This window comes from Sminthopsis crassicaudata, chromosome 6 (genome assembly GCF_048593235.1).
Source record: "Sminthopsis crassicaudata isolate SCR6 chromosome 6, ASM4859323v1, whole genome shotgun sequence".
Lineage (NCBI taxonomy): Eukaryota > Metazoa > Chordata > Mammalia > Dasyuromorphia > Dasyuridae > Sminthopsis > Sminthopsis crassicaudata.
In genome coordinates, this window is record NC_133622.1 from 79,357,243 (window position 1) to 79,370,279 (window position 13,037).

The 13,037-nt window shown below is 37.2% G+C and overlaps 1 protein-coding gene across 7 annotated transcripts in view; it reads right to left on the reverse strand.

Annotated features, from left to right (window-relative positions):
• Window positions 1-13,037, reverse strand: part of SH3D19 (SH3 domain containing 19) — a 207,350-nt gene that overhangs the window by 127,118 nt on the left and 67,195 nt on the right. For 6 of the 7 annotated variants that reach the window (XM_074274173.1, XM_074274175.1, XM_074274172.1 and 3 more), the window contains exon 2: window positions 423-462. In XM_074274173.1, the coding sequence (XP_074130274.1) occupies window positions 423-462 (40 nt within the window). Of the gene's footprint in view, window positions 1-422; window positions 463-3,113; window positions 3,226-13,037 lie in introns of those variants that run through there. The other variant, XM_074274178.1, reaches the window with a different exon arrangement.

Here is a 13,037-nt window from a genome sequence, read left to right on the forward strand (position 1 = left end):
ATATAGTACCTTAAAGTTTGCAAAGCACTTTATATTTGCTTTGAGATTTGATCAATGATCAAGTAAACCACACTGGGAAGTGATACTATTTCCTATCGCCTTATTTTTACAAATGAGGAAACTAATACTGAGACAAATTAAGTGACTTGTCAAGGTCACACAGAGCATGTAAGTGTCTAAGAGAAGATGTGAACTCAAATCTTCCTGATTCCAAGCCCAATGTTCTATCCACTTCATCTCCTCCACTGCTACTTTATCACACATCCCACTTCCTGATTTTGGAAGTCAAGTAATGACCAAGACTACTATCATCTAACACTTCTGACACAATGAAAACAACAAAATAATTTTTAAAAGATCTCTATCTTTTAAAAATCCTAAGTTTTAACATAGCTGTAGACAGATTTCTTAAAATTACCTACCTTGAAGAACGGTGTTCTGGTTTATTTCTTTCACTGCGATCTGTAAAGAAAAAAGATATTTATATGTTAAAATTTTCTTAGCAGTAGAGGAAAACTTGAATTTCTCAAATATTTTTCCTCCAATCAATTCAATTCATATTTTTAAGTATCTACTATGCACAAGACAAATTGTTAGTAGTGGAGATCTAAAAACAAATTTATTGAAGACTGGACTTCACCAGGAGAAGAAAAACATGTACCTGCTTAAGTAAATGAAAAGGGGTGTGTGTGTGTGTGTGTGTGTGTGTGTGTGTGTGTGTGAGAAGATATCCAATAACTGTAATGATTATGAAAGGCAAATTAGAGGATGTGTACCATCTAAATTAAATCTTGAAAGAAGTTAAGGATTCTGAAAAATAGAACTGAAAAAGAAGAGAATACTCCTGATATAAATAAGGGAAGGATAAGTTAGATGAATCACAAAATCTTTATTAAGATACCCAGCACTATGCTGGGCATTGTGGACACAAATAGAAAGAATGGAACAATCCCAACTCTTGAGGAATTATCATTCTAGCAATGCACAGAAATTGAAGATGCTGAGGTTGAAGATGCTAATTAATTCATTTTGACTAGAATATAGAATACAAAGGTTAACAATGTGAAATACGAACAAAAAAATAGTTTGGAACCAGACTGTAAAAGATCTTAAATGCTAAACTGAATCTCCTTTCCTATGGCAAGATGGGAAACTATGTACAGATATAAACTGTCAGATGAGGTTTCAACTGTCTGATGAGTTTGCTGCATACATTGATTTTTGTTTATCTACTTTTCTTTATTAAAAGGGCAAGCTCATTGGCAAAGTAAATGGCAGTAACGGTAATGTAGCCTGAAATGATTGAGATGTCCAAAAAAAAAAAAAAAAAAGAAAGAAAAATCAGACTAAGTTTTGTATTTTACCCTAGAGGAAGTAGGGAGCTACTGAAAATTTTTGAGCAATCAAGTGGAATGGTCAAGCCTGTCTGAGCTACATTTGTTTTGGTAGCTGTAATTGTACATTTCTCAAGTTTCTATTTAAAAAAAAAAAAAAAAAAAAAAAAAAAAAAGCAATTCAAAACAAATGCTGTGTTCTGCCCTTCACAGGAATTATTATCTGAGCTGAGAGGGTTTGCCTTGCTGAAGAGATGAGGATGGCACGATGACATAGCTCATAAAGTTTATTACTTATTAAAAATCATCTGGTCAGAAAAAGCAGCATTCTGTGGACTTATTTATTTTCAACTTTAGCTGTTTTAACTCCCTTGCCAAAACCACAAAAGACTTTAGCTGAGGGGGGAAAAAGTGAGGAAACCAAAAAACCACAGATTACTCAACCCCAAAAAATCATTCCATGAATCAAGACTGGCACAAGTCCCCAAAAGGATAGGGAGGGGAAAATGTAGCAGTCTGCTAAATTAACATCTGCAAATGCAGAGAGGCTGGAGGAACGCCTCCTTTAACTCTCCAGCTCCCAGAAATTTTTAGACTTTCAATTTCAATTTCAACGCTAATTCTGGAGGGAAAAGTTTTTAAAAGAAGGTGAAGAGTGCCTGGTTAACATTTCTGAAGGGAATGGACTCAAAAAGCCCTCAAGTTCAAATCCTCACAGCTCCAGCCTACTCACTTAAATGATCAATCACTTAACTTTGGTGATGCAAGGTTTTCTCCCATTTAAAACAAAAGGGCTAGACTATTGGCTTTTAAAATTCCTTTCACCTCCCAATCCCATGAGCTCAATCAAGAAAAAGAATAACTAAAATATCCTATGGCTTTTAAAATTCCTTTCACCTCCAAATCCCATAGAGCTCAAGCAATCAAGAAAAAGAACAACTAAAATATTCCATTGCAAACGAATAAATTGCTCAATAAAACTTTATATAAAGCCACAATTTTTTTTGTTCCTACTAAAAATGAGCCCACCACCATAAGTATCCGGAAAAATAAAATAAAAAATTTAAAAATAAAAAAGACCCTTTCCCATCGCCTAGCTCCTTTAAAAGTAACAACTCTAGAAAACCATCACAAGCCAGTGTTCCAGTATTACAATCTGACTTTCATAGCAATAAAACAGCTGTACCGCCAGGCTTTTCTCTTCTTCTTTTTTTTATTTTTTAATCATTTGGAGATAAGGTAAGAATAAGACTCTAAAGTATGCAAATGAGAGAAAGGAATAGAATTTATTCAGTTCAGTTTAGTGTGATAGCAATCCTCCATCCTGACACTGGGACTCCTAAGCAAACATCTTTTCTTAGTCAAGGATTTGGCAGTCATGCGTTTAGGATTTGGGATTTTCATTAAAAAAAAAAAAAAAAAAACCCACTTGGTTCAGCGTGTTTCTGTCCCTAATACAAGATGGAAATAACTTGCTAGTTCTAATTTGTTTTCCATTTGCATTTAATCTGATATTACTGCAGCTCTTGGAAATAAGGCAAGCTTTACCCCTCCCTTCAAGAAACACCACTTGCTTTTTTACCGTCAGGTACTCTCAAGCGTCCGGCCCATCTCTCAGCCGCTCCCGAAACATTTAAGTTCCTTCCCAACTTGCCCACCCCCGCCCTCCACCCCCCTTATCTTACTTGCGAGATCTCCCAGGGACACCTGATGCTTCCATCTATTCAGAGGCAACCTTCCTCATCCCCCCTTAGCGTTTACCCAAGCAAGCGCTCTTACCCGTGGCTACAAATGACCCGTAAGAAGTTTGTATTCATCGGGAAGGGACGTGGCTGGCTGCTCGGGTCCTACGTGGTTCACGGAGAACACGAAGGCACCAGGGAGAGGGGGAGAAACAGAGTCACAGTCTATGTAAACAACAGACAGCATCAGAGAGCTTCCCTCCAGGGCTCACTTCTGATTGGCAGATGGGCTGGGACCAAGCCGAACAACTGGAATGCTGTCATTCGGGAAGTTAAAGTCATGGAGTTCGCTTTTCCTTTTCATTCTCTCTGACAAAACAGGATCTCTGCACTCTCTGTATCTTTCCACTCAAAACATATGGGGGCTTTCATTCCGGTGTACAGCTAGTTTTGTGATATTGGGTTTTGTTTTTGTTTTTTTTAAACCAGGAAGTTGATTTTGTAACCTATAAAAGTCACATTTTCTCTAAAGTCCATTCATATATACTCACATTCTTACATATATAAAGATATATTCATGTGCGCAAAGATTCCATGGAAGTTTTATTAATTTGGGTCTAATGGCTCGGTAATTCAATACAGTGGAGAATCCGCCCCAGCCCTGACCACTGAAAACAAAACTGAAACGCATGTTTTGGCTTCATCTTCCTGAATGTCCATAGTCCCTTCCTTTTCTCCCTTGAATTAAGCGGTTATAGAAAGTCCTGTTTGGGAACAGTTGCCTTTTCTTTTTCTTTTTCCCTTTGCCCACTGCAAAAATGCAAAGATGGAACTGGGTGCCAAGACATGCTGGGTGCTGTATAAAGACTCTCTACTTGTGATAAAACATGGAGTCGCCATGATTAATTCCAGAAGCCGAAAGGGAGCAAAACCAAGCATGGAAGGCAGATTTCACTGATTTCTTGCCAATGTGGACAGGATAAAAAATCTGGACATAAACACACAAAAGCAGCATAAGAAATGATTATGAGAAAACGCAGTGATTTTAGTTTGCCTCTAATATTCTAATCCTACAGAAAGATGCAATGAGGTATAGCGGATAAAGTCCATGAGATTTTAGTTCAAATTCTGTGCTTGACGTTTAATAGCTGTATAACCATATTTAAGTTACAATCTCTCTAAGCCTCAGGTGTCTCATCTGTAAATGGGAATAATATTCATCTGTGTTATCTAGGATTTGTCGGAAAGTTTGGATGACAATGTATGAAAGGCACTTTGCAAATTTTAAGTTTCTTCCCACTTTCGTCCACCATCCACTCAGCAGCTTTCAGACTGATGTTAAAACACAAATCACATCGTGTCTCCCCACTGTTCAACAGACTCCAATAACTGACTCTCCATCATCTCCAGAATCAGATACACAAATACCTTCATAACCTGTCCCATTCCCATCTTCCTAGTCTTATGCTTTATTCCTCTCGGTATACTCTGTGGTCCAGCAACACTATTCTCCCTACTCTTCCCGGTACAAGATACTTCATCTCTTGATTGCATTTTCACTGGCTGTCCCACACCTGAAATCCTTCACCACATCTCCTCTGACTTGGCTTCCCTGGATTCCTTCAAGTCTCCGCTAGGATTCCACCTTCTATAGGCCTGTCTTGCTATCACTGAATGCTAATTCCTTTCTTCTCTTAATCATCTACAATTTTTTTCCCTGTATATATTTTATTTCTACATAGTTGCTTACACAGTGTCTCTCCTATTAGACTATCGGCATCTTAACAGCAAGGGTTGTCTTTTGCACTTCTTTGTATACCAATGCTAAACACAAGGTGGCATGTAATTATTTAATATTAATAAATATTTGTTATTACATAAATTTCATGTACTATTATTGATATTGCACCTTCAATCTCTTCTCTCACTGGTTCCTTCCCCTTAGTCTCTAACCATTAGCCACTCTTCAGCATTCTAAAACACAAAAACAAATTCTTTCCCTTGGTCTCAGGATACCTTAGTCTCTTTTTGCTTTTACTGCCAAACTCCTGGAAAGAATCAATTACACAGACTGTCTGAGCTTCTTACCACAACTTACTTCCCTAAAAGCAAATCTTGCATCAACTGCCTTATATAGCCATATGCACCCTTGAAATTACTGTCTTAAAGGACAATATTAACTTCTTTTTTTATTTTTGCAACTAATAGTATTTACTTTTTTTCCAATTACATGTAAAGATATTTTCAATGCTTATTTTTATAAGATTTTGAGTTTGAACTTTTTCTCCTCTCCTTTCTCTTCCTCTCTCTAAGAGAGCAAGCAAGGCGATACAAGCTTTATGTATGTAATCATGGTAAACATGTTTCCATATTAGTCTTGTTGTGAAAGTAGAATCAGAACAAAAGGGAAAAACCATGATCAAGAAAAAACAAAACCCCTCTGAAAAGATGAAAATAATATGCTTCGATCTGCATTTAGACTTTGAATGTGGTCAGCATTTTCCATCATGGATCTTTAGGAATTGTTTTGGATCATCATATGGCTGAGAAAAGCTGTCCATCATAGTTGATCACTGCACAATGCTGCGAGTAGACAGTAATAACTTCTTGTCAATCCCAGTGGTTTCGCTCAGTCCTCATCCTTCTTCATATTTCAAAGCACTTGACACACCTGATCACTCTTTTTCTTCTGAATCTGATCCCTTAGCTTTGAAACTCTTGTCTCTCCTTCATACCCTAAGTGGAGGTATTCCCCATAGTTATGTTTATGTCTCTCTTCTCTACCTTAATAATCTCACACATTTTCATATATTCAGTGATCATAAAAGTCTCCATGAGAGAACTGGGAAGATTGAATATGGATTAAAAGCATAATATTTTTACCATATTTTGTTGTTGTTGTTTTGCATTTTTTTCTCATGTTTTTTTCTTTCACCTTTTGGTATTATTTTCCTTTCACAGCATGATGAATATGAAAATACATTTAGAAAAACTGCACATTTAAACTATATTGGATTGCTTGCCGTCTATGGGTGGGGGTAGGGGAAAGAAGGAAGAAAAAGGTGGAACAAGGTTTTGCAGAAGTGAATGCTGAAAACTATCTTTTGCATATATTTGGCAAAATAAAAAGCTTAAAAGAAACGTCTTCATGAATATGGCTCTCTAATCTATATTTCCATTCCCAATCCATCCCTACATATCTAGTTTAAAACTGCTATCTATGGGATGACTCCACTTTGATGTCCCACCAAAGTCTCAAACTCAGTATATTTTAATTTTGGAAAATAGTAGGGTGCTAAAAGTGGAAAGGATACTGAGTTTGGACTCACTCTCCCAGGATTGGGTACCTTCCTCTCCCTCTCTTCCTCAGTTTTCTTTGTGTGTATGTTGACTCCTCTTATTAAACTGTAAGCTCCTTGAAGACAGGGGATTTCTTTTTTCTTATTTGTAGCTCTAGAACTTAGAACAGTTCCTCCTGGGCAAGAAAATGCCAAATGGGGACATAAAGAGTAGAACACAACTGAAATAACTGACCAACAACAAAAATTAAAAGGAATAAAAATCTTTCTCCCTGTAACTTTTGCTCATCTGCTCTGCTTCTCTCCAGGGGGTCAAGCAAAATAAGTTTAACAGCTTTTACATGACACTTTCCCATTCTATTGATAGCACATAAGTGATATACTAAGGGATCTTGGCTGCAAATCTCTAAGGTCACTTACCTTGAAAAGTTACATGCATTTGTGTCAGAAAGTAAACTACACCATCTAAACAAATGGTAAACATTACTAGAGTTCTCTAAGGCAAGGCTGAATAAGTACTGGTTGGTAGTCCATATTCCTGAGGAAGTATGGGTTGGATCCCACACCTCCTTTAAGGTCCCTTCTAAGATTCTGTGATTTTTGTGGATGGTGAGAGGACTCAATATTAGACCTCATAAGGCTCATCACCTGAAGGAAGTGGGATGTTTATTTAACCTGTTGAACTGACAACTCTATGATAATTATTCATGATGATTATCTAAGTTTCTGAAATAATAAGACCAGTTCTTCTTTGTCCCAGAGAATAGAACTAGAAGAAAGAAAGAAATTGCAGAGAGGCTGACTTCAACTGAATATAAAGAGAAAATTCTTAATTGAGCTATACAAAAATAGGATGAGTTGACTAGAAAGTTCATAAGGCTCTTTGACTGGAGTCAGGGTGACCATTTGGGGAAATGTTGTACAGGAAATTCCTGTGCAGATACAGATTGGACTATGTGACTTCTACAGTCTCTTCCAGTCCTCTGATTCTGTAAATCATTAAATATTTTAAGATTACTATCATGCTCTATTTCATTTCACCCCACCCCTTGAAGTTCATACAGTTCAATCTCTTTATTATACACTTGAGGAAATAGGTTCAGAAAACTTGACTTGTTCATAGTCACACAACTAATAAGTGTAAGGATGCAGTTCCCACAAAACAAGAGAATGGAATTGTAAGGGCCCTTTAAATGGGCGGTGCCACAGTGCAACAGGAGATTTGAGTGCCCCAGAAGTAATCTCTGTGGATATAGGACTGCCCTGTGGGTGGGATCCTGTCCATATTGAGATAGCTTCATAATGGGTGAAGACTCTCTCGCTGGTTGGCTGTGTGTGTGACCTCACAGGCCCTTTATAAGCTCACTGCAGACAGCAGTTGCTCTCTTTAACCTGGGGTAGCCAAGCCAAGCCAAGCTGATGGATAGCCGAGAGGTAAGGAGTTTGGTAATGAACACGTGGGTCTTCTGACCAGGTGATCACTAGGGAACCAACAAGTCAGGGCATTATGTGAGTAGGTATAATAAAGGCTTTTAAGATTACACGTGGCTGTTCTTGAGTGCGCTGCTACCGGTTATTAAGCTATAGATTTAAGAGATCATGGCCAGAGACCTTTGAAGGCCTCAGAGGAGGCAAGCTGGGTAGAGTTGACACTGCAAAGGTCAGTGGTCAAAGGTACTCTGTTGGGCCTAGAGCAGACTAGTAATTTTAACTGCCAGGAGTGCCGGTTACAAATGGCGCCCCATGTTGGGCGCCAAAATGCTAGAACTCTGTCTTCCCAGAAATCAGCTGGAGTCAGGATCACTAAACATCTTTATTCTTGATCTTTTACGGTCAAGGTCAGGGGGTTAGGCCTAGCAACCTTACATACACCTTCCTCTCTCAAATGCCCGGAGAGACTGAGTCAGCTTCTGCGTCTCAATTCCTCTTCCTCCTCCTACTCCTCCCACACATGTCACTTCCCCCTCTTTGTCCCACCAATCAAGTCAGCACAGAACAGCTGGGGAGGGTCAACCTTCAAACAAGTTAACAGGGAACTGTCCAATTGGCAATTAGTCTTATGTGCTTCATTATCCAAGTGCATTGCTCAGTTCTAGCCCTTTATAAGTAAGTGTCCAAATCAGCATTTAAACTCTAGTCTTCCGATTCCACATCCAATGATCAAGCTACTATTCTATATCATCCTATGGTTCTGCTGCAATTTTTCAATGTACATATATGTACTGAGAAGCACTATGGGAAATGAACAGAGGGCTGCTCTCACAATGAAGAAATCCTGAGGATCACAGCCAGCTTTGACATATACTGGCTATTCTATTTTGGGCAAAGTTTAATGTCCTAATGTCTAAGGAAGTGTTCTAATATTATAAATTGTAGAGCAGTTGCCCATCTCTATTGGTAAAAAGAGTTCCTTATGAAGAACTCTCTATTCCAATGAAATCTCAACAATAACCACAAAAGAATAAGTTAATAGTTATAGTAATCTTATGGTATATTATTATATTACATGTTATATTGTATAATATTAATATAATTAATGTTTATTAATATTAACATAGTATATTGGTACTTTTAAAATTTTGTTTTTATTGATACCTTGCAATCTAGGCAATTTTATTAACACACATTATTATTATATTATTATTAATATAAGCTTGATTTATCTCTTTTGGTTATTATACTTTACATGGTTGATTTATACTCAATTCTCAAATTTCCAAATCTTTTTTCATATATACAAATTCCTAGCTTCATCTTCCTCATCTTGTACTTTCAGAGCTATTTCTTAAAAAAATCTAAATGTAGGGATTTTTGCTTACTCCAGACCGTAATTCCAGGCTGCCAAGTATCAATTCCCACAATATCAAAGATGTCAGAGGACAAAGAGCAATATATGGTATGGAATCATAGATCTGTATATCAGTATAATGAAAGAGGAGGATATCCAACTGCCAATGAAAGGATGAAGCTTCCAGAAGCCAGATTGTAACAATCGTTTTTGCCAAAACTACTTGTAGCTTCCATCCTGATATCCAGCAGATATCTCTGGCTGGAAATCACTGCTCTGGTCCCCAACTTCTACCTCAGACCCCTTGAATCTTGGCCACTCTTCAATTCTGGGCTCTTACCCAGCCCAGCCTTCTGGTTTACACTCTCATTTGGAAACTATCAATCTTTCCCTAGGGTATAACATTCCCCAAGCTCTAATAATGCCACTAAGAGCTTTCTGGATCTTGACTGTATTAAACAACATTAAATTATGGATAAATTTGATAAGTAAGCCATCTAATACCACTATCCAAGTCACTGATTAAAATGTCCACACAGAACAGGGCTCTACACCAGGGCATACTGGCGTAGATCTTCCAGGTGGGTAGTGATCTTTGGGTCCAGAGACTCAATATATCCTAAATTTACCCAATTATACCTACATCACTCTCCATCCTGTCTAGGAAGATGTGGTGAGAGATTTTATGAAACATTTTGCTAAAATCCAAATTTGCTAGAGAGACAATGTGGAGAAGCTGTGGACCAGAATGCAGTCAGCAAGTCCTACGCTTGAATCTGACTTAAGACACAAAATAGGAATACATAAACAAGGCATTTAACTTCCCTGAGATAAGGTTTCTCTACCTGTGAAATGAGAATAATAATAGCACCTCCCTCATATGTGAAGATCCAATGAGATCTATTATATTGTTATGAATTATAACAGGGTGACCAAAAAAAAAAAAAGATGAGATTAGTGAAAAATTAATTACCCATGCTGGCTAGTAGTAATTACCTCTGTTCTCTCTATGTATCTGTAAGTTTTTTGTTTAATATCTATTCCAGAATTTCCCCAAAACCATAGGGAAGCTCACCAATCTATATGTGCTCAATAATTACATGTGTAATTTTTTTTAATCCTCTGAAATCTAATTTATCTGGCCTAGGATCGTCTCATGGCACGGACGCCAAGCCTTTCATAGAAGTTCAGTGCTCATGTCTGGATCATATAACAGAAAACTGTCTCAGATCCTGGCCTGACAAATCAGGTTGTGGAAGCAAATAGAAGAGATTTCCTTGTATAAACACAAAGCAGATAAAAGAGATTTTCCTGTATAAACACCGTCCATCTAGCTCAACATCAAGGGCTGGTCAAATTGGTTTTAACATCTTTTTAAGAGGCCTCTGGGTCTAGTGTGGTGTCTCAGGCCCCTAATCCTGGCTAGTAAGGGATGCCAAGGCTTGCAATCAGAAGCTCAGAGCTCCAGTACGGCTAAAGCTGATCAGATGCCTACACCAAGTTCTGTAGCAATATGTTAAATTCCCAGGAGCCCAGAGCTGCCAGGCTGCCAAGAGAGAGGAGAATCCTCCCAAGTTTGAAACATGGAGCAAGCTAAAGCTTCTGTGCCAATTAGAACTGAACAAGCCAAGAGTCACTACTGCCTGTCCAGTTTGGGAGAGATAAGAAATCTACAACCAAGCAAACAGATAAACAGATATTTAGAGAGAAAAATGTATAACTGAATAAATGAATGAATGAACAAACAAACAGACACGGTTAATATCAAAGGCAAATAAGGTTTTTTCTGACCTGAGTAGCAGAATAAACAGAAAAATTGGAATGGAAAGGAATTGGGTTCAAATTCCGACTTTGTCACTTACTCTGGACAAGTCACTTTACAATTCACTCTTTGTAAAAAAAAAAAAAAAAAAGGGAGGGGGAGTTAAAATTAGTTATAATATGGTAAAATAATTATGAGATACTGGTGTTTTAAAAGCCTAGGTTGGAGACTTAGAACGTGAAAAAAATGAAACAGGACTCTGCTCTTTTAAATTAGAATCCTTTGACCAAACTTAGAAAAGCAACTAGGAGTCAGGAAAACTTACCTTCATGAGTAGAAATCTGACCTCAAACACTTATTAGCAGTGTGACCCTTGGGAAGTCCCTTACCTCATGTCTGCCTAGGAGGCAGCTGTGCTGGGATTGGAAGACCTGAGTTCAAATTCTTCCTCAGATACTTACTAGGTGTATGACTCTGGACAAATTTGCCTTAATACACTGGAGAAGGAAATGATAAACTATTGCAGTATCTTTGCTAAGAAAGTCTATGGGATCACACAGAGTTGGATATGACTGAATGAATGAACGATAACAGCTACAAACTGACATGTGGATTTTCATAAGTCACAAGATACTGATACCCATTAATACTCCTGCCTGTCTTTGTGAAGTTGCTTGCATGAGAAGCCTAGAAACTGAATGACTAGCACCTTTATAAGGAGTCACGCCAGGTAAAGCACATTATAAGAAGTTTTCAGCTCCACTGTTCAGACTTCTCTAAGTGTAGAAACTTTTGGCCCCATCAAAAATCATCCCATCAAAAATCATTCCTTTCATTAACTCCAAATATATACTAATTATTTAAACTTAGAATGAACTAAAATTTTAATACAGGATCCTATAGTTCCCCTCCCCACATTACTTTAAATTTATTATGTTCTTTTGTATTTTTTATTTTTAAAATTCATTTTATTTTAATTCAATTAATATATTTATTTTATGATACTTATATTTATCTAATTAATTTTGATATTAATTTATTGTATTTCAATTCTTCCTTTGCAACAACAATAACAAATTTCAGTTCATATCTATATCATACTTAGGATATACTATAAGATATTTAATATGTATGGGAATGCCCGCCATCAAGGGGAGGGGGTGGAGGGAAGAGGGGAAAAATTTGGAACAGAAGGGAGTACAAGGATAATGTTGTAAAAAAAAAAAAAAATTACCTATGCTTATGTACTATCAAAATAATGTTATAATTATAAAAATTAATTAAAAAAAAAAGAAAGTGCTTCATAAAGGTTGCCGTATTTAACCGAAAAAAAAAAATTTCATTGTATTTATTTACAGGATACAATACCTTGAGGTATGGGAGCAGTATTATTTTTATTTTTTTATCCCCAGTACCTATCTCAGTGCTTTTCACATAGCAGAGTTCAAGGTTTCACACTTCATTAGGTCACAGGTTTGGAGTTGAAAAGAATCTTAGCACTTCTCTATTTCAAAACCTCCATTTTATAGCAGAGGATAAAAAAGAGGTAAAGAAGGAAACTAACCAAGATAGCATGACATAAGTTTTATCTGTCACCAGTACAGAGGGAACTTAGTTTTTCTACTACTCATTAACTTTGGGGAGGGGGAGAGAAAATAAATCTTTTAAATCCCTTTTAAGTAAAGATTTTGCTATCACAGTGCAGGCAGCAGGGAATTTTGGGGAAAGCCCTGATCCTAGAGATGGAAGAGCAATATATTTGTCTTTTTCACTTACTAAGTAGCTGGGTAGGTTTAGTCAAGTCACTTAATCTCTCATGGCCTCAGTTTCTTCATCTGTAAAATGAGAGGATTTGATGACATTTGATAACTTTATAATTATCTAGCTGGAATTCTATTTCCTTCACGTTAACTTTCCTGTTTCTGTCCAGAATTACACAAAAGAAATGGAATGGGGCAATGCTGAAATACTAGATCCGTAAGTGGTACTGTCTGTTATCCTGCCCCTGGTTGGGTTTTTCTTTTCTTTAAGGAGAAAGCTTCCTCATTCTCCGTTTTTCTTTGTTTTCTGGTTCCTTCCATGTGGCTTTCATTGATCAAAATCAGGTCTGACAAACACAATGATGACAAAGCTGTGAGAAGTCATTAAAAAGGAGTATGTTGGTCAGGCTGA